The sequence below is a fragment of the Protopterus annectens genome, chromosome 8.part0 (assembly GCF_019279795.1).
Source record: "Protopterus annectens isolate FY-2018-M chromosome 8.part0, PAN1.0, whole genome shotgun sequence".
Lineage (NCBI taxonomy): Eukaryota > Metazoa > Chordata > Ceratodontiformes > Protopteridae > Protopterus > Protopterus annectens.
In genome coordinates this window covers 300681101-300707927 of record NC_056741.1, presented here as the reverse complement: position 1 = coordinate 300707927, position 26827 = coordinate 300681101, and the positions used below count along the sequence as shown (strand labels likewise).

At 40.9% G+C, this 26827-nt stretch overlaps 2 protein-coding genes across 2 annotated transcripts in view; one reads left to right on the top strand and one right to left on the bottom strand.

Annotated features, from left to right (window-relative positions):
* PRCC (proline rich mitotic checkpoint control factor) overlaps positions 1 to 14747 on the bottom strand; it is a 791791-nt gene extending 777044 nt beyond the window's left edge. Inside the window, exon 1 of the mRNA XM_044079798.1 lies at positions 14685 to 14747. Coding sequence (XP_043935733.1) covers positions 14685 to 14687 — 3 coding nt within the window. The 5' untranslated portion in view covers positions 14688 to 14747. The remainder of the gene's footprint in view (positions 1 to 14684) is intronic.
* Positions 14748 to 14842: 95 nt separating this feature from the next.
* RRS1 (ribosome biogenesis regulator 1 homolog) lies at positions 14843 to 16003 on the top strand. Its single transcript, XM_044079799.1, has one exon. It carries the CDS (start codon positions 14990 to 14992, stop codon positions 15989 to 15991), a length of 1002 nt encoding a protein of 333 aa, XP_043935734.1. The 5' UTR covers positions 14843 to 14989; the 3' UTR covers positions 15992 to 16003.
* The last annotated feature ends 10824 nt before the right edge of the window (positions 16004 to 26827 follow it).

Genomic DNA, 26827 nt, shown 5'->3' with positions numbered 1-26827 from the left:
CAACTTTTAACCCAAGAGCCTTCTCGGATTGTAGGAATAAACGTATCTTGCAAGGATTGCTCACTGCTGGGGCTAAAACCCCCTTCTAAGCAGTCTCAAATGGTTTCAGAGCTGAGGAAATGACACTACCTCAAATCTCTCCTCTAACCTCCTTGGAGCCAGCTGAGAAGTTGTAGAAAGTTTCAGGGTTTTACACCCTTGGATCCAAGGCCTATCGGGCCACCCTCAGATCCTCAAGTCTCCTCGGATCCGACAAGCTCAGCCCCGACTACCAGTTCTCCCCTTCCATCCACCTCTTTCTTGGGTCCTAGGCCCTCGGATCTGATGAGTAGAGGCAGTACACCAGAAGTTGTGTTGAAGCCAGTGTCTCCAACTCTGACCCCCCATTGTTCCAAACACCAACAAAGCTCTTTAGGCCAACATCCATGGACTTAATCTAGGTTCTCTAGGAGTTTAACAGAAGCAGACACTTAAGATGATGTGAAGATTCCTTAGGGCTAAGATTCAAGATGGGGGTCCTGCCAGCTCCTTTGTGTTCAACCATTTAACAGTCTTCTGTACATTCAACCCTTCACTGTATTATCACATTATATATGTAGATGGAAATGCAAACTCCCAACACATGAACTTGTGTGTGTACATGCACGCATTACATACATATTTATACACACAACCCTGAAAGAAACAACTAAATAATCATAATATAAACATTAAAGCTGTTGACAAACACCTAAATGAAGTAGATCTTACAGTAAGTGACAAAGCTACTGCCAAGCTGAAACAACATTTTCTAACGCTGCCACTACTAAGCTAATGAAGTGATGTGTATAGAAGACAGTATGGAGTTAGAGGAGCTGTTTGACTCCAGAACAAGGTAACCTTCACTAAAGGGCAGTACATCTGCAAGCAAGAGACTTTTTCATAGAAGGCTGTAAAGATTACATGCATTCATGGGGACAAAAAGATATTCCCTTTGCCACGTACAAATTCACAAACTCAGTTTGGAAAAATAACACATCCTGTGGCAGTGATCACCAAATCTTAAACACAAAAATTTATTTACCTGCGTTAACCAGAAAGTCTGCTGGAAAGAGCCCCTTTCATTGGGGGCCCAGGGTGAAAAGCACTACATCATATGGAGGGGGGCCTAATGGTTAAGGTGTTTGCTTTACAAACACAGGGTGCAGGGCTCGAGTCTCACAAGGGATAATTGGATAGGCTTAAAATGGCTCACAAGGGCAGTTATCCTAGTACTAACCTATGAACCTATGCATTTGAATGAGCCAACAGTAAATAAAAAAAAAACGTAGAACACTCAGAATTATACAACTTAACAGGTTATCACCATGCTATATACAGTATATTTTATTTATGGCATGATAAGCCCAGACCCATCTATTAAACACAGTATGTGAAGTGCATAATCCCATGCACATTTTAGGCCACTGGGAAAGATATTCCCCATTTTTAAGAATAATGGAAGAAGCAAGACACAGGGAATGTTCTTAACACATTATGTTCCCAACCTAAGGAAGTAGAGCTGCAGAAATGCTGAGACAAGACCATAGCTCTGCACCCCTGTAATACAAAGATGGGACACATCAGCAGGTGTATTAGTAAACCTGAACGTAATAGTATTTTATTTAACATTTGTTAACCGGGAAAGTCCGACTGGATACCGGTCCATTTTCAGCAGAGGCCCAGAGAAAAAAGCTCCAAATGTATATAAGTGTAAATACAGTGAAATTATTACAGTGAAAAAACTGAAATTTGTTTAACGATATGTACACACAGGTACATGTTTTTCTCACATACACAGCAAGGGCTTGAAGTCAGTAACTGAAAAAGAAAAAGATTTAATCTGAAAAAAGAAAACACATACATTAAGGTGGTTACCATACATTATATAGTCTTAACTTGAAATATTTCCAGTAGGTGGGTGATGCACAAAATTGTAAACAGAGAATCAAAGTTGTATTCTTGTAATGAGGTTCTCATTTATAAATCATTTATAGTAGTCCAGTAATAATGTTAAAAAGCCCTAAGGGAACAAGAACATGGGTGAGCATACAGGAAGAGGAGGGTTTTACATTCACTATAGATGTTATACAACTACAAAAGGAACAGAATGAAGTCAGAAAAGGAGCTAAAGGCAAATGTGATGCAGACATGGGGAGAAGAAAACTTCCTGTGAGCATTGCTATATGCTTTAAAAAAATAAATAAAAGCAGGAGAACCCCAATAAAAAGAAGAAAAAAAAAACTATGGTGGAAACAGTTACCACTGAAAAGCTAGCCCTCAGTAGGACCGATTCTCAGCGCCCGGATAGGGAGATTAAGTTAGAAGAACAGGATGACGACAGCACTAAAATACTGACGTAAACTACCATTCTTAGGAGAAGAATGGAATGCTGAGACCTCAGTGTTAGCATTAATGAGGGAAAAGATAAAAACCCTCTCTCATGGAAGGCCATTAGAGAAGAAATTCCTGACCAAGCGGATCTTCAAGTGACCCAACAGAACTTTAAGTAGAAGGTACAGTAGGAGGAAAAGACAATGAGCAAGAGTCCTGGAGAATGCACCAAGAATGATGCAGGAAGAATTTACTGTACCTTTTCATCCAGCTTAACTTCACTTTGAACTTCAAAATGACCCATTACATAAAGTAGCCAAGGAGGAGGAAGAAATAGTACATCAGTTAGTGGTACCTAAACCCTTCAGAGTTGTGTGATAAAAACGGCATGCCACATCCTAGGAGGACACCTGGGTATGGGCAAAATGAAAGCCCAAGTTCTAGACATATTTGCCAAGTATAATGCAAGAGTAGGAAAACGTGTGGGAGAGCCCCCCCAACCTAAACAACTGCTATACAAATCCATTAGAATCCATGTCCATAATGGAGACACCTTTCAGACTGCCATGGATATCATTGTATAACCAGTTAAGTCTAGTAGTGAGTCATTACAGACTATGCAGCTCAATGCCCAGAAGCAACATCTCTTCAGAAAGCTAATTCCAAGTCCAATCTGAAATAACTGGTCTTGCTGTTCTCCAGGGTGAGAATACTGAAAGTACTCCTGGATCAAGGGCCCTCCCTTAACATGTTAAAAAATTATATACAACATCTGCAAAAGCTTCAGATGTAATGCAACTTTTATGTACTACCCTTAAGACTGATAACACAGTAGAGCATTTTAACAAAGCAATAAAATCCAGATTAAGAAAAATAAGTGAAGAGTATGGCAAAAACTGGGATCAACTATTGCTACATCTCCTGTTTGCCATCCAAGAGGTCACACACACGAATCAACAGGGTTCAGGGACTACGACTACATTCACAATGCATGGAGCACAGATCATACTGCAAAATGAGGACCTCCTGGCACAAAATCCAATCTTAACGGTGCTTAACAAAAGCTTAAGGACACCCAAACACTTAACATCGAGTCTCCCTCTAGGGACCAACCACAGACAGCGTCACCAACCAAAGAACAATGGCAGAAGGTAAAACAGCTTTTGAAGTTGTTAGATGCTTTTACTCTGCCATGCTTATAAGCAAAAGGTACGGCAAAATAAAGTATCTAACAGCTTTAAAAGCTATTAATTCTATAGCGAGGCACTTTCATTTCTGCCCACTAACTGACGACACTAAGTGCTGTACTGGCTTCCAAAAGCTTTGAAAGCCAGTGAAACATTTTGCACTCCTTACAATTTTTATTATGATTAGGTTCCATCGATCATAACCATCTTTGCATGCTTTCAATATGGATGATGAAAGCAAGGGGGCAATTCAAGAAATCAGGAAAGAATAAGATTTTGGATGCAAATCCTTAGAGACTATGAACATAAACGTTCTGTAAGACTGTTATGTGGCAGAAAGTATATTAAGAACTAAGCCAACACGGGAATAGAAAAAGGAGAGTGTGACGATAGAATAACTGCAATTAGGAGTACAGAAAAAAGACAAGAGGGCCTGGAATTTACTGCAGGAAACTGGGACCGGAACCAAGGTATTGGGAACAAATAATTAGAAAATGAAAAGTTATAGAACAGGAAGAAACCAAGCAGACATTTGGAATGCAGGCTAGTGACTACCTTCTCTATCAGGGACCAATACTAAAATATAGACAACAGAAAGTGATGGGGAATCCTACATGAAAGGCATGCACTGGTTGACATTTTAACCGAATCTATAACAGAAGACGCTGTTAAAAAAGAGATAATTAGTATGGCATATAAAACTGCACAAAAAAAAAAAAATCAACCAGAAATGGTTAGAAAAGATTGTGAAGTGCACATCTAAGTTCTTTTTCCAAAGAAACAAGTGGACATATATAGGACTCCCAAATATGCAAAGTCTAGTAGATGTAAGATTTTTGCCTGGAAGTGTTTTCATACATACTTTTACACCTCAAGCCAACTCCAAAGAATTTTTCCTCAGGTAGATAGCAAATGCTGGAGGTATGATGGGAAGAGAGACATAACTGGGAACATATGTTTTCAGAGTGTAATGAGTTGGCAGACTTTAAAAGTTCCCTACAGAGAACTCGGTCAAGAATACTAGATGAGTAAATGAGTGTAACTAAGGAAATTATTTTTTGAGCTAGGATTCAGGATCTGAATTACCTACACATAGTAAGGCCTTGTTAAGTTTAATTCTGGTGGCTGCCATAAAAGCAAAACTACTAGAAAATGGAAATCAAAATCTAAACCAACAACACTTGAAGTAGCGAAAACTGTAATAGAGATAAAAACAGAAAGCAGATCTTTAGAAAACGGTAGGAGTAAATTGCTCAGCAAAATAAAACAATGGAAATTGTGGGAACACATTCAAAAAAGTGTTTTGAAGAAGGAAAGCGGTTTAAGAGAGGTCAGGAATTTAATTTTTATAATGTTGCCCAGGTTATACATCACATATAGTTTATATAGCTTATGTCTGTAAATGCGAACTTTATATAAAAGTAATCAGACCATATTAATGTAATTTTGTCTGTGTCCCAAGTGATAATTCAATAAATAAATAAAAAAAAAAAAAAAAAAAAAAAAACATGGACACCAAGACTCACCTTGAGAACGTTTCTCTCAACATGAATTTTTTAGCATCCATATCTTAATCCCATAATAAGCTGGATATAATCAAAGAACTGATCCAAATGCTCTATGAGAGAACAACTTCCCCAAAGATAACTAGATATTGCCAAAGAAGCACAGGAAAAGGAGTTTGCTCCACTTAACACCATACTGAAGCATTACACTTCAGCACAGGACAGATTAAGAATAGTAATGCCAGTACCCCGCAAACACATGGAGGGGGAACAAAAATCTACAAGGACTACATAACAGAAATAAAGATTTCAGGTCACAAACCATCTACTTGTTTTAATTACTCTGGTTGGTGAGAAATTTTTGGCCAAATGGTAGGGACCACATGAGGCTGTGGAAAGTGTGCGTATGATATAAATTACAAAAGGTTGTGTGAACCAGTAAAAGCTTTTCTAAGAAAATAAAAGCTAGGCTGCCAATACAGAGTAAAACACTACCTTACTGACTCTGCTAGACAAAAAACATAATCACCTCTTTTCTACTCCCCACATTATATGTCTCTCCTAACCTAACCAATCTCAACTTCTCTCTCAGACAAACTAAAAATACTACAATAAACTAAATTTGCAACTAACCAACAATACAGATCACATCACTACCTCTCTTTAAAAACAAAATTGGCCCCAACTATCGCTATTGTAATCACAATTAAATTACAGCCTTCAAACTACTGCACAGCCATGAAAAATTCTTCTCTCTACATTACATGCACAACTCACTGCTCTCTATAACCAAACACAACAATAATGCAGGATACTCCCTGCATTCGCAATGTATTGTTAATAGCTGGGGTACTATCCCACTTCACTTAAGAATCTCATCTCATTTTTCCTTGGACTGCTCTAGCTCTTCAATTTAAAAAAACTGTATTCATATACAAGCCATGTAACCTTTACTTTTAATAAAAATGGTATGTACATGATGTAACTAATGTCAAGGAAGTTTGAATAATGGACTTGTTGCCCATAAAATGAAACAATGCAAATGTCTGTATAAATAAAACCCTTCTCCTCGGCCTCCTCTGAAAAACGGCACTGCTCAGACTATTCCAGTGAACAAACAAATAAGGATTGCGGTGGTGGTGCTATGTAGCGTTGTCACCTCACAGTAAGACGTTGTCCTGTTCAATTCTCAGCTAGAGCGTCTTCTGTGTGGAGACATGCGTGAATGGGCATACCTTCGCTGAAGGTTGTGCATCAGAGCTGGCAACTCGGCACGTAAAAATCCACTGCCAATCATTAGCGGACCGGAGTCCCGCTGTGGCGACCCCTAAACGGGAAAAGCCGAAAGACACAACATACAACACTACTTAGTCTACAAATAGTGGTTAGGGATCCCAGAATCAGAACTGGCTATTATCTATACTTAAAAGGTCAACAGATGAGATCCTATCAAAACTCCAAAGCAAGACACGGAAGAGTTTCTAGCCTGAAATAATTTTCCTCTGAACAGTCAGGTAAAACCAATCCAATTTTACACCAACAGATGCTAATCTGGGTGAAAAAAAGATGACAACCCAACACCTTACTGGATACCCGAATCTTAGAAAAAACAGTTCAGGAACAGTTGAAGAAAATGTTGCAGTTAAGGGTAACCAAAGAATATAACAATAAGAGGTCTATAATTCTGGTATCAACACACAATGGAACCATCGGGTTCTGCAACAATTTAATAAAGCATAAGATCGCCAAGATCGACAGCTACTCCACGCCAAGGGTGGATGAAGTGGCTGTGCAGTTAAGAAAAAGCTACATTCATGACCACCTTGAATTTTCTGCTATTCCAGATTCCATTAATGAATGAACCCAAAGAAAAAAATGCCCTTTTGATCCCTGAAGGTCTGCGCCAATAGAAATAATTTTCTATCTGGCCTTCATACACATTTCAACACCGGATGGACACTATGCTCAAATCTCATAACCTGCACACAGCTGCATAACTTCATATGTCATAATACATAAAGAGGAATGGGAATTACATGTACCCAAAGTTCAAGCCGTTCTGAACTCCCTTACAAAGGTAAGGTTCAATAAATGCTCCCAAAATGTACCTTCTTTCAACAGAATTAAAACACCTCAAGTAACTTAACTATAATATAACAGAAAGAAGGATTGGGCAGTCTAAAAATTGGTTAATGCCCCTAACTAAAGAAGGTGATTAGGCCTGGCCAGATGTTACTCAAAATGTGCACCACTTTTTTTTGTCATCACCTGCTCTCTTGCAAGCCCTAAAAAATAGAAAGAAAGGAACTCACAGAAAAGAAACAGATGCTTTTCAGCATATAAAGGTTATCATGTGCTCAGAGTCACTCTTGGTATTATTGGTTTGTCTCTGTCTTGGTATTATTTCTCTAGACCTTCCACAGTGTACACAGACATACTACTGTCCCAGATGTTGGGTGAGGAATCAAACACTGACTATATTAAAGATCACATATGTTACTTGGGTTATAAAACACTGCAGACATTGATTTTCTTTAGTGAAGAAATGTGTACTTTTTTTTTTCCTATAAATTAAAAAGTTTTAACTAAAAATACACTCAAAGTGACAACTGTATTGTTTTCCATAAAAACACCAATATGGGGTTACAGCAACTGAACCAGTAGGCTATAAACTTCACTAAGGTCGAAAAAGGGTATACGCCAAGTAAACCGTAGTGTATGTTCAAAAGAAATAACAGTAACAATAAGTGTATTAGCATACAAATAAAGAACCTTGGCACATTTATCACAGTGTTTCCCCCTGAATGAGAGTATTTTTCCTTACTGGAAGTGGCCAGAAGCATGCATTGTTTAGGACAGGGAAGATGGGGGGAGGGACATTTTCGAAATGTGTGCATATTGTCAAAACTTTTGTCTACATCTCTGCGGTCAACAACCAAAACAATGAACACAACAATTAGGTCTTCAGTTCACATCATACCCCCACCAGTACAGCACCAACTCAAGATCTGATTATGCAAACCCAACACAAAGCTGTAGTTTCACTGCATACCTGCACTGAAACCCAAGCTCAGAGATTAACTTTATTCCACAATGCCAATACTGCTTAAACATCCAAGTACAGCAAAGAAAGGTGGTAAAGAATAACATGCATCTCACACAATAGCAAAGGTCAAATGAAAACAAACAGCATATCGGAACCACGCTGCTCCCTTTGGTATGGAGAACAATATCCATAACTATGGAAAAAGTGTGCGTAAACAAAAGTACATTTATTAAAAAATGAATATGCCTGCATCTTTATTTCTACCATGCTTCTTTAAATGAACATTCAGAATCGCACATGTTCAGATGCGAAAAAAGTTTTATGTAAATTAAGTTATTTATCATCATGATCTACATACATACTCATTCCTGAAAGCTAATCACTCTAAATAATATTGATTTGATGTTCCTTAATTTCATTTCCATTTTCCAACTGTGCACTCTACAATCTACCAAACAATATTTTCAAACATTTCTGCTATTTAATACAAAAAAACTGTGGGGTCCTACGGAACTGACTGTTCAGTTCACCACAGTTCCCCCCTTGTCTTAAGCCCACAGCTGAGCTTCTACCAGTTTGCAGTGCAGAATGTGAAGTCTAGAAGGTCTTCAAACTTACTGTGAGATTTCTCATACCCTCTCTAATACTCTGTGTCCCTTACTCCGGTCCAGATTAAGCCCGTTTCATCAGCTGTGTTGTTGCAGACACTGGTCAACAGTGAAAAAAAGCTCTACAAAGTCCAGCCAAGCACTGAAGTTAACTCTCCAATAAATGTCTACCACTATCCGTTATGCTTTCCAAGCAAATATGAATAATGGCCCGAGGTCTCAAAGAGAAGCCCTACCATCCCCTCCAAACAGGAATATTTTCTCAAGTCTATCATGAGACATCACCGAAACTGAAATGTCATCCAATCTCCTTAAGCCATCTTTAAGTCTCTCTTTCACATAAAGCAATACAAAGTGTCCAAATCACATTGCTGCTAAAGTATACATGCTCAGCATTCAAAGTCTCTGTCCCAACCTGAAAAACTCCATAATAATCACCGTTCTGACAACTGCCATGTGTTTCATGCCAGCTTAAAAAAAATCTACATGGCTTCCATCAAGGTACACAATACACAAAAGGTGGCACTATCATTGTCTTATGCAATGAATGGGGTGAAAACGTCAACAGCTCTGAAACTCTCTCCTTGTGTTCTGCACTTCACTATTTTTATAGCGCCTGCCACTGTCCTTTCATAAAGCTCACTGTAACTCAACTTAGAGAGGATCATCCCCCAAATTTCTACTCCTACTTTCTGTTTAAAGTCATCCACACTACTGTACGATTTACTTGTGCTTCTCTGTCCAAAGGTTGCAACCTAGCTTTGCATTTTTTAAATCACCAGCTGTCATCTGTCTGCAAACAACGTCAACTACAAGCTCAGACTTTACTAACAAAAATTACACTAATATCAGTCATAACAGAAATCCCACCCATAAGCAAAAAAACACCGCAGCTCTTAACTGTATGCTAATATATATTCACTTTTGAGCCGGGAATTACCATTCTGTACTCAGACTGTAAGCAGACATTCTACCAGATAGACCAACATATACAGTTATTTGCCACATGGGACTACCAGACAACCACCTTTCAACTGGAAACCGGGCCCAAGAAGAGATGGCACTCAACTTCTTAGACCAACAATCAGGGACAAATCCAAAATTAACAAGAGGACAAAGGTCAAAATTAAGAACTGTGCGCATGTTATTAGTTTAATTTACTCAAAACAGGTTTTTCACAAACGTGCAATTTCTGAACAACAAGTAACATAATAACACAAAGACATACTCGGAGGCTCTAACAAAAAACTTACCAAAACAGAAGAGGCTCCCAAAGCAGACACCCAAAAATCCACCACCTCAAAACATAACACATGCAACACATACTTCAATAAATCAGTGTGTCAATCACAGCCCTTAAGGTCAAACACCATGCCTGATTGACTATAGAGTCACCTATTACTAGTGTGACACACTGACGTTCCGCTTACTAGGCTGAACAAGGAGAGGGTAACGGTGAGCTGCCTATCGGGAGCTAGGATCCGCCACATAACACACGCACTCAGGTCACTCCAAAGCAAGTACAAATATGACTCCGCCATTGTCCATGCCGGCGTGAATGACTTGAGACGTACCTCCCTGGACTACATGAAAAGAGACAGAGGAGCTCTCTGATTATGTAGCCCAGGCTGGTATGACCCTGACCCTGAGCAGCATCTTGCCCTCACCAAGAATGATGCCACAATACAAAGACAAGATGATCATCTTTAATAATTGGCTCAAATACTGGTGTCCTTCTAGGGGGATCCAATGTCTGTCTGCTTGGGATGACATGCTGGACAAGCCACGCTGCTTCGCAAGGGACGGCTTGCATCTGTCACCACTGGGCTTCCGGATATTGGCTAAGGCTCTTGCCACCCCCATAGTGCCTTTTTTAGGCAAGGCTCAAAAGACAAACCCACCTCCTTAGAAAACAAAAATGGAAAAAAATTAAGGGTAATGCTGCTCAACGCCAGAAGTCTAAATCTCAAGATGCAGGCTCTCGAAGCACTCCTCAGTATGGAGAACATTGATGTCTGTGCAGTAACTGAAACCTGGTTCAAGGCTCCTGAAAGCACCCCAGCACTACCAGGCTATACCTCGTATCATGCTTTTCGGCCCCAAAACTCAGGCCAAACCAAAAAGGGAGGGGGGGGTGTCAATATTCATCAAGGACACCCACACCTCCAGGTTAGTGGCAATACATGAAGCATCAGAGACCATCCAGGTGCAACTAACCGTAGGCAAAGCTGCTATACAACTGGTAGCATGTTACAGACCACCCTCCCAATCTCAGGAACCCCATTCAGCCTTCCTGAAGACATTGGAGGATATGAATGTCTCACCAAACACCATCATATTGGGAGACTTCAACTACCCTAACATAGACTGGGTGCATTATTCTAGCCCAAACACCCTAGCCCAAAGGTTCCTGGAATTCATAAATTCAAATGCAATGGAACAGCTAGTCACCTCTCCCACAAGAGGAGATAATATACTAGACCTGATCATCACAAACATGGGGACAAAGTGCTCCACACCGGAAGTATACCACTCACTAGTGAGATCTGACCACAAACTAATCACCCTGGATATACATATCCCACCTCCACCCCCAACACAAAAGACTACAGTGAAAAACTTCTCAAAAGCCGACTTTACACTTCTTAAAACTGAGATGGTATCCTTTAAGCCCACTGGGCCAGTGGAAACCACATCCCACAATGCAGAATCCTTCACAAATGCTTTCTACAGACATCTCCAAGAAGGCATGGATCATGCAATCCCAAATAAACCCAAGACCCTCTCCACCAAGGGTAGGCATCCTGTCTGGTGGACCCCAGCCATAAACAAATTGTATAACAAAAAAGGAAGCTACTGCACGACAGAGCAAAATCCCATAAAGAGAAGGCATCTCTGATCAGCACTAGTAGAAAGCTACGTTCTCTCATAAAAACATCCAAGGCCAACTTTGAGAGAAAAATCGCTATGGACACTAAAGATAACCACAAGGCCGTCTTCTGCTATGTTAGAAACCTGGGCAGAAACCCTCAGATATGTTCAGTTAGTTCACAATGACAAAAAATACACTGAACCCACAGATATTGCCAACATTCTGGCAGACAGGTTCAGTGCAAATTTCTCCCCTCCCTCACCCCCAAAACAAAGAAATACTTATCCCAGCTGAATGTAACCTCCCTGTCATCTCAGATGTCCAGGTGAGAACCACCCTCAGCAAAGCTAAAAACACAGCATCAATGGGACCTGACGGTATCCCGGGTTGCGTGCTACGTGAACTCCAAGAGGAGCTAAACCCGCACATAAAAATGCTTTTTAACCTTAGCCTTACTACGGGATATGTACCTGAACACCGGCATACAGCAACAGTAGTCCCACTCCACAAAGGAGGCACCTCTACAGACCCTGGTAACTACCGCCCCATAAGCTTAACCAGCCTGGTCTGCAAGGCTATGGAAAGAATCATTATGGAACTCATAAACAGAGACATCGGGGACTTACAGACACTTGATCCCACCCAGTTCGGCTTTGTAAAGGGCAGATCCTGCCTTTTGAACCTGGTTGACTTTCGAAACAGTCACTAGAGCCATTGACGAGGGCAAAGCAGTCCATACAGCCTACCTGGACTTGGCTAAAGCTTTCGACACAATACCCCACTCTGGCATCATAGACGAGCTCAACAGCTTAAATGTAAATCCATATGTCACAAGATGGGTTGCAAACTGGCTAAAGGATAGAACCCATAGTGTCAAAATCGCTGGAGCCATGTCAGACTCAAAGCCAGTCACAAGTGGTGCCCCACAGGGCTCTGTCCTGGGACCCCTCTTGTTCGGCATTTATTTCTCAGATGTGAAAGCAAACATGGGAGGGTTGTGGCTGATAAAGTTTGCAGATGACTGCAAACTAGGCGCCATAGTCGATACACCAGCTGACACAAACATCCTACAGAAAGGCCTCACTGAAACGGACAACTGGTGCCGGAGTCATGGCCTTAAACTAAATGCCAAAAAAATGCACAGTCATCCCCTTTGGGAAAAACAAAGTACCCACAAATTATCACATAGACAGTAACCCACTGAGTACGGAAAAAGTAATCTGAGACCTGGGGACCCAAGTCGATAGTGACCTCTCATTTGACACCCACGTTGCCAAAGTGGTTAGAAAGACTTTCTACCTTGCCCACCTTATCATGAAGGGATTCACATCCAGATCAAAGGAGGTCATTGCACCCCTATACTCCTCCCTTATCAGGCCCATGATCGAGTACAATGCCTCATTTGGTATATACCTCACCCGGCACTTGCAACAGCTAGAGAGACCCCAAAAGTACCTCACCAAGAGGATCAAGGGTCTCCAACATATGTCATATGCTGCCAGACTAAAGAAACTCCAGCTCTATTCAGTAGCATACCGCCTACTCAGAGGTGATCTGTGCCTGACATACAAGGCCGTGTCCAATCAGGAATTGATGGACATGCTCCACCTCAAAAAATCCAAATCCATCAGAACCACGAGAGCTAAAGATTTAAACCTCAGCACAAATATGAATAGGACATGCTGGAGGGACAGATTCATAACTCAGAGGCTTCCCATACTCTGGAACAGAATCCCAGTTCATGTCAGGCAGAGCCCCTCACTGACTCTCTTCAAGAGAGATCTTGACGAGTGGATGGGAGGTAGGTTTACCCCAGGGGTCATCTCTGTGTCACTACTAGACAGAGGCACAGTAAACTAATTCTATTATGTAAGGGGGTCTTCACTGTGTCACTACTAGACAGAGGCACAGTATTCTAAATCTATTCTGTACACTTTTGTACCATTACATGGGGTGGCAAAAGCCACATCACTATGGCTAGGCTTATAAATGCCCCAGTCCAACATTACAGATTGTTTATCATCACCTATAACTTACCAGAAAATCATCACCCATAACTTACCAGAAAATCAAAAAGTTCAGGAGAGGCAGGGTGAACTATGAGGCAAGATCAGGGACAATTGGGAGGTATGCCCCGATATCAACTGTTCAATGTTTCGTACATTTCAGCCAATATTCACGTTAATTTGCTTAGCTCGCCAAATATGCAACCTAAACGTTGTGAGGCTACTCTTCATCTCGTGCCAAGCTAATACACAATTCCTCGGAACGCACTGCATGTTACGCCGAGTATTTAAACCGCAAAATAGCAAGCTCCGGTTGTGTCTTAAAAAACGCACTACAGCTCAACTTTCAGAAAATAAAACTCACCGTTTTAGAAAAGATGGGATGTTGGGCATTCACAGTTAACATGAAAGTAAATTCGAAAACAACTGCCTGGCTGGAATACTTTTAGGACATAAGAGTCCGAAAATCCACTCATCAACCCAATTTATCCCACACAAGCCCACTGAATGTTTTCTCTGATAATTAAACCAAAGCGAATCTAGTCTCTGCGTGATTTCCATCATTTCAATATCCTTACAGCTGACGTATCCCACAACCATATCCTAGTACATCTTATTAATCTAACATCTTACAACATATACTACTAGGGTTACCACCTGTCCCACTCTGCGAAAGACAGTCCCTCTTTGGGCAGTTTTGTCCTGCCAAAAAATTGTAAAAATGGCAAATGTCCTGAGATTTTAGGACAAAATTATTTCATATATTTTATGCAATAGTTGCATAAACAGTTATTATGTATCTGTAACACGTAAATGTTATAAGAAACAGAATAAGCAACTAAAATGCTACAAGAACAGGCTTTTATTTACCCAAAAAAGTGAAGCTCTGTCATTTGTACTGGCCATGGTTATGTTTTGGCCTGCAAAATCTGACGTTTGTACCAAAAATGCTCCACTTTGGGCATTTGAAAAGGTGGTAACCCTACATACTACCACTAGATTTAAGCTGTGCCTATTAAAATTATAATCCTTCACCCAAAACATATCATAATATAAGTACATATATGCAACAAACCAAATAACGAGAAACAAGATTTTAACCACTTACCATTTCCAATGTTACGCTTTCCAATTCCTCTCCTCAAAAAAAAAAAAAAAAAATACAGTACAGCGCATGTACTATAGTTTTTCACCGACGTCAAACCTGCAGGCCACGTCGGCAAAGAGCTGCAGTATGGGAATAGTAGTTTTCCACTTGTAGTTTTAACAATCCCCAACAGCGCATGTGAACACGCACACTAAAACCCTCAGCCTTTACGCTGATACGAAGAAATGTTTACAACAGTAGAGCTGTAACTCAATCATAACTAAATCCAAGGTTTGACGCCGTCGCGTGTTGGTTTAAAACACAACATGGCGGCGAGCAGTGTGGAAGATATGTTAGCTAAAGTTGAACGTGAAGAAGCTGAAAAACGTAGCAGCATCAATGTTCATAAATCATTGGACCTTGAGTTTGATTTGGGGAATTTATTGGCTACTGATAAAAATTCTATAGACATTCGCGAATTTAGCAAATCTCCCAAAGGTGAGTTTCTGTGTGGTTTGGCTAGAGATAATACGCAACTGCTAATTGCCAGTATTTGGCAGTTACCTATTGAGAGAGTGGAAGAGGCTGTGGTTGCAAATTTACCCGACCCGACCACGCGACTACCTCAAGAGAAACCCGTACCCAAAGCAAAACCTCTCACACGGTGGGAGCAGTTTGCTAAACTAAAAGGACTCCAGAAGAAGAAAACGAACTTGGTCTGGGATGAAGTGAGTAAGGAATGGAAAAGAAGATGGGGATATAATCGCGCTAAAGATAACACAAAAGAGTGGCTTATTGAAGTGCCTGACAAAGCTGATCCAATTGAAGATCAGTTTGCCAAACGCATAAAAGCAAAGAAGGAAAGGGTAGCAAAGAACGAGTTAAACAGACTGAGGAATATTGCAAGATCGCAAAAAATAAAAATTCCAGGTACTGGATTGCCTCCGTCTTCTCAACCATCTAAGATTGAACTTGGGAAGGCACTCCATATAGCAAAGATGTCTACAGCTTCAGTGGGGAAATTCCAGGACAAGCTGGTAAAAGAAAAAGAACCCAGAAACATCGGGAGGAAGAGGAAATGTTTGCCTGTGATTGGGGACTTTTCTGCAGAAAAACAGGAACAGCTGGAGAAATTAAAGTTGATGGATAACAAAAAAACAAAAGTGGACGTAACCAAAGCAGTGAATAAACAGATGAGAGAGGAAGATGCTGCATCTGCAGCTTTAAGAAGAAAAAAAGTCATCAAGGGTCGAAGGGGCAAAGATAAGCGACACAAAGGTGCAAAGCAAATTGTCAGGCATAGGTTCATACTAGGCTATCTGCCCTAGGGTATTTGTAAGCCTAGCCAGAGCGTGTTTGGCTTTCACCACCCATTTTAAAATTAATTTTGCAATGCCCTTTTTCGAGGTTAGTATACTGTGCCTCTGTCTAACAGTGACACAAAAGTGATACCCGGGGTAAACCTACGATCCCCCATCCACTCCTCAAGACTCCTCTTGAAGAGAGTCAATGAGGGACTCTGCCTAACCTGGACTGGGATTTTATTCCAGAGTGAAGGGAGCCTCTGGGTTATGAATCTGTCCCTCCAGCATGTCCTATTTATTTCAGTGCTGAGGTTCAAGTCTCTCGAGCACGTAGCTCGATGGGATTTGGATTTTCCGAGGTGTAGCATGTCCATTAATTCCGGGTTGGACATGGCTTTATACGTCAGGCACAGATCACCTCTGAGCAGACATTATGCTACTGAGTAGAGCTGGAGTTTCTTTAACCGGGTAGCATATGGCATCTGTTTGAGCCCTTTGATCCTCTTGGTGAGGTACTTTTGGGGTCTTTCCAGTTGCTGCAGGTGTCTGGTAAGGTACATCCCAAAAGGGGCATTGTACTCAATTATGGGCCTGATGAGGGATGAGTAAAGAGGCACGATGACCTCCCCTGATCTAGATGTGAATCCCTTCATGATTAGGTGGGCTATATAAAATGTTTTTCTAACCACTTTGGCCACGTGGTTGTCAAATGAGAGATTGCTATCAACTTGGGTCCCCAGGTCCCTAATTACTTCTTCCGTACTTAATGGATTACCACCTATGTGGTAATTTGTGGGCACTTTGTTTATGCCAAAGGGGATGACTATACACTTTTTGGCGTTTAGCTTGAGACCATGGCTCTGGCACCAGTTGTCTGTTTCTATGAGGCCCTTTTGGAGGATGCTTGTGTCTGCTGGAGAGTTGATTATAGCGCCCAGTTTGCAGTCATCTGCGAACTTGGTCAGCCACAGTCCTTCCGTATTTGCCTGTACCACCGAGAAATATATACCGAACAGGAGAGGTCCCAGGACTGAGCCTTGTGGGACGCCACTTGTAACTGGCTTGGAGTCTGACATGGCTCCAGAAATTCTAACCATGTGTGTTCTGTCCTTGAGCCAGATTGCAACCCATCTAGTGACACAGGGGTTTATATTTAAGCTGGTGAGCTTATCTATAATGCCCGAGTGGGGTATTGTATCAAAGGCTTTTGCGAGGTCCAGGTAGGCTGTGTGGACCACCTTCCCCTCGTCAATGGCCTTGGTGACTGTTTCAAAGAAATCGTCCAGGTTTAAGAGGCAGGATCTGCCCTTAACAAAGCCGAACTGGGTAGGATCCAGTGTCTGTAGGTCCCCAATATCTTTTTTTATGAGGTCCATGATGATCCTTTCCATAGCTTTGCAGACCAAGCTAGTCAGGCTTATAGGGCGATAGTTTCCATGATCCGTTGAGGCACCACCTTTGTGGAGAGGGACCACTGTTGCTGTACGCCACTCTTTGGGTACATATCCTGTGGTAAGGCTGAGATTGAACAGTAGTTTTATGTTTGGGTTTAGCTCTTCTTGGAGTTCATGTAGGACACAGCCCAGGACACCGTCTGGTCCCATTGATGCTGTGTTTTTTGCTTTGGAGAGGGCGGCTCTTACCTGAGCATCTGAGATGTCAGGGGGGCAGCACTCTGCTGGGATAGATATTTGCCCTTTTGGTGGGGAGGGGGGGGGAGAGAAGTTTGCACTGAACCTGTCAGCTAGGATGTTGGCAATGTCTGTGGGTTCGGTGTATTTTTTGTCATTTTGGACTAATTCTGAGCATATCTGGGAATTCCCACCCATGTTCCTAACATAACGAAAGAAAGCCTTGTGATTATCCTTAGTGTCCTATGCAATTTTTCTCTCGAAGCTGGCCTTAGACGATTTTATGAGTGCCCGTAGTTTTTTGATAACCCTGATCAGAGATGCCTTCCCTTTTTGGGATTTTGCTCTATCATGTAGTAGCTTCCTCCTTCTATTGTGTAGTTTGTTTATGGCTGGGGTCCACCAGACAGGACGTCTGCGTTTGGAGGATTGGTTCTTGGTATTATTTGGGATTGCATGAACCATGCATTCCTGAAGGTGTTCATAGAATGCGTTTATAAAGGATTCTGCGGTCTGGGCCGTATTTTCCACAGGCCCGGGGGCTTTGAAGGATTCCACCTCTGTTTTGAGGAGTGTGAAATTTGCTTTAGAGAAGTTTTTCACTGTGGTTTTCTGGGCAGGGGGTGGGGTCGTGATGTGAATAACCAGTGAGATTAGTTTATGGTCTGATCTTACCAGTGAGGGATACACTTCTGGTCTGGAGCATAGAGTCCCCATGTTGGTGATGATCAGGTCCAGTATGTTTTCCCCTCTTGTGGGAGTGGTAACAGGTTGTTCCATAGCATTTGAGTTTATAAATTCTAGGAACCTTTGAGCTAGGGTGTTGGAGCTAGAGTAATGCTCCCAGTCCATGTTTGGGTAGTTGAAGTCGCCCAATATAATGGTGTTTGGAGAGACCTTCATATTTTCCAGTGTTCTCAGGAAGGCCGAGTGGGGTTCCTGGGTTTGGGAGGGTAGTCTGTAGCAGGCTATAAACTGGAAGGCAGTTTTACCCACTGTTAGTTGCACATGGATAGTCTCTGATGCTTCGTGCTGTGCCACCAACCTGGAGGTGTGGGTATCTTTGACGAACATTGATACTCCCCCTCCTTTTGTGGTTCGGTCCAAGTTTTGGGGCCGAAAAGCATGGTATGAGGTATAACCTGGTAGTGCTGGGGTGCTCTCGGGAGCCTTGAACCAGGTTTCTGTTACTGCACAGATATCAATGTTCTCCATGCTAAGGAGAGTTTCGAGTGCATGCGTCTTGAGGTTTAGACTTCTGGCGTTGAGTAGCATTACTCTTAGTTTCTTATCCCTTGTGATACCTATGGAGGTGGGTTTGTCTTTTGAGCCTTGCCTAAAAAAGGCACTATGGGGGTAGCAAGAGCCTTTGCCAATATCCAAAAGCCCAGGGGTGACAGGTGCAAGCCGTCCCTAGCGAAGCATCATGGCTTGTCGAGCATGTCTTCCCAGGCTGACAGGCATTGGATCCCCTTTGAATGACACCAATACTTAAGCCAATTGTTGAAATTGATCATCTTGTCTTCATATTGTGGCATCATTCTTGGTGAGGGTAAGATGCTACTCAAAGTCAGGGTCATACCGGCCTGAGCCACATGCTCAGAGAGCTCCTCTATGTCTCTTTTCATGTAGTCCAGGGAGGTACGTCTCAGGTCATTCACACCAGCATGGACAATGACGGAGTCATATTTGTACTTGCCTTGGAGTGACCTGAGTGCTTGTGTTATGTGGCGGATCCTAGCACCCGACAGGCAGCTCACCGTGCCCTTCTCCTTGTTCAGCCTGGTGAGCGGGATGTCAGTGTGCCTGACGATAGTCCCCTATTACAAGTGTATCAGGTGTGTTGTTTAGCCTTAAGGGCTGTGACTGTTCGGCACACTGGCTTCGTGAGCTATGTGTTGCACGTGTTTTGTTTTGGGGTAGCGATTGCTTGGGTGTCTGCTTTGGAGGTCTCTGCTGCTTAGGCAGATTTTTATTTAGAGCCTCCGAGTATGTTTTTGTGTGTTTGTATTTGGTTTGCTGTCGTGATAGGTCTATGTGAGACTGGAATTGTAGTGAGTGTGGCTTCCTTCTCCTCCTGACAGGTTTCGCCAGTACTGAGTTGAGAGAGCTTAGCCTCCAGTTTGGCTATATGGTTGCATCTCTCACATTTGTTGGGAGGAGGAGAGGGTCGTCTTTGTACATGAGGCAGTTGTAACATTGCCTCAAGATTCCCAGATTCACCAGCTGGACCGGAGAGGAGATTGACAACTGATCTTTGGACATGCTAGAATAGTATTGGGAATTCCTTTATAATTGAAAAAAAAAGGGCCAATGGGGAATGAGGTACTCAAGGGGAGTTTGTGAGGGTGTAGTGCTTTTAATTTTTTAGTGCTGACTTATATAATTGCTTTAGTGAGCAAGTGCCAGGTAACTTAAATGCAATGTGTTACAGGTAACTTAAATGCAAAAATGACAAACAGTAACTTTCTTTCAAGTGAAACATGGCTCCAAGTCAAGGAAAAGTTGAGTTTAATCAGTTGTGAGGATGTTTTAGTACGTTACAAAGCGACACCAGCATAAATAGCAGGAAACGATTTGCGATTGAAGTACCTGCTATGCTAAAAATCTCTGGTTGGATGCTAAATTTGTTCATAAATCCCTATTATTTTTGTTCTTGTGACCCGGGTTGCTGCCCTAAAGGATCCAAGATGGGCCACATCACTTACTGGGTTAACATACAAATTGAAATTTTTGCTGCAATGACTACTTGCAGTGAGGTATTTAGTATTGGTTATGCTTTAAAGTGCAGTCATTACTTGCTGCTTTTTCGGAACTGTCCTGTATTGTACACGGGCAGTGCCGACATCCAGGTTGAGTAAATGATTGATATTGTGTGCCCTCTGCTGCAATTTATGCATTTAAACGGGAAGCGTAAACTTAATGAGCATATTACATTTTTGCATTCAGATTTCAGCTGACCTTAAATATTTTGTGCTGAACCATTTTGAAGACGTCTTGCAGCGTGGCCATAGTTTATTAAACATTTTTACAGTATATGGTTCATTGGTTTTCTCAAAATTATTTAAAAATGATCTGTAAAATGTATTGGTATTAACAGGGTCATCATACAAAGTTTGGCTCTGTATTCGAGCAGTACCCCACCAGATGCGCAGTAGCAAGGACCACACAACAACCTGCGCATGACGTTAATTGTTAGTATTACTTTGAATAAACATCGGAAGACCTTCGTCATTCAGAATGGATATGCACAACATTTCAATTGTAAGTTGTGCAAAATATTTGAAACTGCGTATTAACGTGCGTAAATCCAGAATATCAATATGTGTACAGATTGGGTCGGCAGTCAAACAAGAGTTCTTAAATGTATATTTGTAATGTTTGAAACTACATAGAAGCAAGGTAGCAGAAAATCGGTTGCTGTTGCCTACTTAAAAAAACGGAATGCAATATATTTTGAAAGGTAAACAGTTATGTAACAGTGTAGTACCTTGCGGGCGTTTCTGCGCAGGTTAGGGCGTGTCCATATTGATTGGCAGGCCATCTGACATCTGAGTGACAGTTTTTACAAAAACACCTTTTATTCAGCTGTTCCACTGCCCTGTTATTTACAATTGTGTTTATAGGAATTGCATGTACATTGACAGCGATAAGTGTCAGGTTTGTCATTGTTAAACTTCGGACAAACCGAAAAAACAGACTTGCAAATAAATGAAAAGACCACGAGTGTAGAAACATCCACCAATAAGGCAATCAAAACTTAGCGCTTTCTTTCACTTTATTTCCGTGAACTTCTTCAGAAAAAAGACAATGAGCCCCCTCTTGCTCATGTCTTTTATATAACACAAATAGGAAATGATGTCACAAATTGACTTTTTTAGTGTGTGATTAGTAATAGCCATTTAAAAGATACATGAAGGCTAATAATGCCTTAAATGTTAACATCTTCTTGTTTATACAATGTTTTTAAAAAAACATACCCATAAAAGTTAAATTCAGATCACTTCATACACTAAAAAGTGCTTTGTGAAAGAAATACTAATTTTTTAGTCATTTTCTTACACAAAACGACCTTACTTTATGTAAAAACTTTCTGTAATCTACTATAAAAATTAATATGCACTAAATGCACTACATAAAGAGTACAAACAGTGCCTGAATACTTATGTGGTATGTCACCTATTCTATTTGATGCCAGTATGGTGCAACCAACCCTGGTTACTGAACCCAGGTACAACAATACAGGACTCACTTGTGCTGAAAATCTCTTGTCATCTTTTTACCAAAGTGTACTGCTCTACACTTCGAATTTTGTGATCATAGACTACAATACTCAAAATAGTAGTAGAAATGTCGATAAGGAACATTAGATTAGGTTAGATCAGATTAAATTCTGATTTAGAATGTAATTCACATCAAAAAGCAAGGAACATAGACAACCGTAGGAAAATAGGCATTCAACAATTGAATAAGTACTGAACTCTAACATAAGTATTATTATTATTACATTATTAATTTTTATAGTAGATTACAGAAAGTTTTTATATAAAGTAAGGTCGTTTTGTGTAAGAAAATGACTAAAAAATTAGTATTACTTTCACAAAGCACTTTTTAGTGTATGAAGTGATCTGAATTCAACTTTTATGGGTATGTTTTTTTAAAAAACATTGTATAAACAAGAAGATGTTAACATTTAAGGCATTATTAGCCTTTATGTATCTTTTAAATGGCTATTACTAATCACACACTAAAAAAGTCAATTTGTGACATCATTTCCTATTTGTGTTATATAAAAGACATGAGCAAGAGGGGGCTCATTGTCTTTTTTCTGAAGAAGTTCACGGAAATAAAGTGAAAGAAAGCGCTAAGTTTTGATTGCCTTATTGGTGGATGTTTCTACACTCGTGGTCTTTTCATTTATTTGCAGGTTTGTCATTGTGTTTTAAGTTCTTGAGCATCTGCTCGGTGGTCTGGTATTTGGTATAGTTTTGTGTTTCTGAGGTGGTTTAAGCTCACATGATGTTTAGATCGTGTTACTTTATACTACATAGGAAGCTTTTTTAATTTTATTTTTTCCCTTGAGTTGGTGTTGTCTACTATGCAAACTCTTTCAGTGTGGATCAGTGAAGAACATGGACTTTTAAAGACTCAAATTAGGACCGTTTCTCTTGAAGTACAATGGGGGAAAGTGTTATGCACTAAGCATATTTTTATTTACATAATTTATGTATTCTTTTTGTCTGTGTTTAGTGAACGCCTGTATATAACTTTGTCATGGTCTTATTTCAAAAACTGCTGCCCTGTTTCCTTGCTGATATTGTCCCCTTGAATAATCAAGGGATGGTTTTAGTGTTTAGCTACATTTTTTTATCAGGTATTTAGTTGGGGGGGGGGGCGTGATCGTACAGGTTGTAGGCTCTCCTGCATGCTCTCTCGTGCCATGTGTGATTTTGCAAATTGTTCATGCTCAGAAGAAAAATAACTTAATTCTAGAATTTATGAAACGCTGTGTTGAAGCGGAGACCCATAGCTCTCAGCCTTCTGTCTTCAAAATAAAGAACACTGGCCCTCGGTAATGTTGAACGAATGGGCAAAATGTGGCACATGTAGTAATGGTTTACTAACCACTTAAACTGAGAAGGTCATAGTATGTTTAAAATATGCTGGTTTTACTTGTAAAAAAGATTCCTTAATAAATTAATATGATGGATTTCTATTTACCATGTATTTTACTTAAACAATTCCTAACACTGAATGGGTGACAGACCATCGGATGAATGGGCTGCATATAGGGGCATATCGGAACTGTCTGCAATGAACTACACACACCTTACTGTAAACCAGGAAGAACTGGGTGTCCATTATCATGCCAAATAGCTGTTTTAGCCTTGTCTGCTCTGTACTGATTTTCATTAACTGCATTGAATCATGTATGTCTTTTTTGCGTTCTTTAACATACCAGTGAACTTGGTTCTGCAATTGAAATTCATTCTGGTGTTTGTATTTCATTACGGTACTTTATCAACTTTGCTTTTTAAATAAATTAAAATATATATTTGAAAATATTTTTAAAACTGTGCTTTGTGTGCTATTTTTATGTATATCTCGTCGGATGATCAGAAATATATTTCATCGGATTATTGAAACTGACAGCTACATGACAGCTAATTAATATTACTGTAGCTTCGTAAGTCGTGGGCGTGTTAGGGGCAGGGTTTTCTACTCCGCATCCTGTGAGGAGGTACTACACTGTTACCAAATACAAAACAATATGACCATGACCGACCACTATCACACACCAAATAATCAGAGTCCCACCACAGCTAAATCGTTTTTAAACACTAAGCACAAAACACAAGCAAGAACGTAAGAATGCATCCTTACTTCTACGTGCCATTGTAAATAGGGTAATCGAACAGTGTAATACCTCTGTGCTTGGTGCATAACACTTTTCCCCATTGTATCTCATGAGAAACGGTCCTAATTTGAGTCTTTAAAAGTCCATGTTCTTCACTGATCCACACTGAAAGAGTTTGCATAGTAGACAACACCAACTCAAGGGAAAAAATAAAATTAAAAAAGCTTCCTACGTAGTATAAAGTAACATGATCAAAACATCATGTGAGCCAGAAACACAAAACTATACCAAATACCAGACCACCGAGCAGATGCTCAAGAACTTAAAACACAATGAGCAAACTTGAGACTTTTATCGCTGTCTATGTACATGCAACTCCTATAAACACAATTGTAAATAATAGCGTAGTGGAACAGCTGAATAAAAGGTGTTTTTCTAAAAAATGTCACTCAGATGTACGATGGCCTGCCAATCAATGTGGACACGCCCTAACCTGCGCAGAAACGCCCGCGAGGTACTACACTGTTAAATAACCATAAGTAGTGCTTTCTGTTAAATACCAGGTCCCTGATCTGCTGCCGGCTCGGCTTCGACATTTCCAGGAGAGCCACAAGGGTGTAATAAGCGGAGCTGAAAGCGAACCGGGAATAAAAAAAAAATAGCATCGAGCCAAGCTGTTAATAGGAAAGTATGTCAGCACAATTTGACAATGGGAATATTCTTAACAATAATGTCATTGCTGCTTCCCTACCAGCCTCCCCCTGTTCCAAGATAGTGTGGTCGCTTATCCACTGGCCTTTTAATCATAGCACAGTTTGGTTTCCCAGACGTTTGGGCTGACCCTTTTTTATGGAAAGATACTCCAGTATTTCTCTTCTTCAGTATTACTCTTTAGAGAGTTTTGCCATAAAAGTTTCTTAAGAAGTATTAAAATTAAGACACACCAGGTAGATGTGTTTAGAGCAATAACGACTGCTGGTATTTACGTTAGCTCTTTAAGTGGGCGGTAACTACCAACCTAGACGTCATTCAGAGGGTGGTGTTTGCTACTACGTACCTTTGTGGCAAATGGCAATGAGGTATGAATAATTGGCCACGCACAGCTGTATATTGCATTTGTGTTATTAAAATAGTGTGCATTTGTTTTCTATGCTGTGTATTCTTAGTTTATTGTAAAATAGTTCTTCACGCTCTTTTATTTATTTAGCACATTATTTTGCTGTATATATATTCCTATACCATATATCTTAGTTGTTTTTCCATTTCTGCGTGGCTCACACAGTGCTGCAGTTTGTTTCTAGTGTTTAAAATGAGCAGATTTAACGGAGCCCTCTGCAAAGAAATCCACGTTTCTCCCTTGCTACTCATCATTAGTCGTGAGCTACCCCAAGTGTCCTCTGGTTTCCCCTCATCCTGGCGTCAATACTAGCTCGGTATTTGCTTCCCCCCACAGTTAGTTGTACTAGTCAGATTTTCCTCTCCATCCTTTTAACGCACCCTAACTGGCCAAGACTGTGACTGTGATAATTGCGGTCTTGCAGAGAAAATAATTTGTCATTGAGTTGACCCTCAGAAGGCATAAGGCTGTAGATGCTCTGAGTTGCATTGAATATCTTTCTTCCCAAACACTAATGTCTTTTACATGCCGTCACTATATTCCCTCCTTGCGCAGAGCCTGCAGCCACTACATGACTGGCATCGATATTGCAGGAGTTCTGCCACAAGGTCCTACACCTACAAGTTAACTAAGAATAACGTAAGCATATTTATCAGGAAGAACCTTGCTGGGTATTAACTTTAATCCGATACATACATGCCTGCTCTGTGATTGAAAGTTTACTAAGTTAGCCACTGTCCCCTTTAGTTTGACTAGTAGGATCATAGGTAGGTACTAGGCTATCGGCCCGAGGGCCTACATAAGCCTAGCCAACAAAGTTCCCAAGCTTATGCCACCCAAGAAAGTTATTTTACTGTGCCACTGTCGAGCAGAGAGACAGAAGTGATCCCTGGCATGTATTTCCTGTTTCCCATCCACTCATCAAGATTTTTCTTTAAGAGTGCTGATGAAGAACTTTGCTTGACATAGATGGGTAGCTTGTTCCAGAGTATGGGAAGTCTCTGGGACAAGAATCTATCCCTCCAGCATGTCCTGTTTATTGTGGTGGCAAGGTTTAGGTCCCTAGAGCGTGTAGCTCAGAGGGATTGGGATTTCTGTAGGTGTAGCATGTCCAACAGCTCTGGGTTTGACATAGCTTTATATGTTAGACAGAGATCACCTCAGAGTAGGCGATATGCTATGGAGTAAAGCTGGAGTTTTTTGAGACGGTCAGTGTAGGGCATCTGTTTGAGGCCAGTAATCCCCTTCTTGGGTACTTCTGTGGCCTTTCCTGCTGCTGCAGATGTCTTGTGAGGTACATTCCAAAAGGGGCGTTGTACTCTATAATGGGTCTAATGAGTGTCGAGTAGAGGGGAACAATGACCTCTTTTTTTTTTTTCCTGGATGACAACCCTTTTTTGATGAGGTGTGCCACGTAGAAGGAATTCCTGACTACTGTGGCGATGTAACTATCAAAGAACAGACTACTGTCCACCTGGTTCCCAAGGTCTCTTATCACACATTCGGTGTTAAGTATACTGCTGTCTATGTAGTAGTTCATGGGTACAGAGTTTTTACCAAAGGTGGTGACCATGCACTTTTTGGCATTGAGCTTGAGGCCATGGCTCTGACACCAGGCATCTGTCTCAGCGAGGCCCTGCTGTAGGATTTCCACATCATTTGGGGACTCTACTAGGGCTCCTAGTTTGCAGTCATCTGTGAACTTCGTTAGCCAGAGGCCTTCAGTGTTAGCCTGTACTTCAGAGAAGTAGATA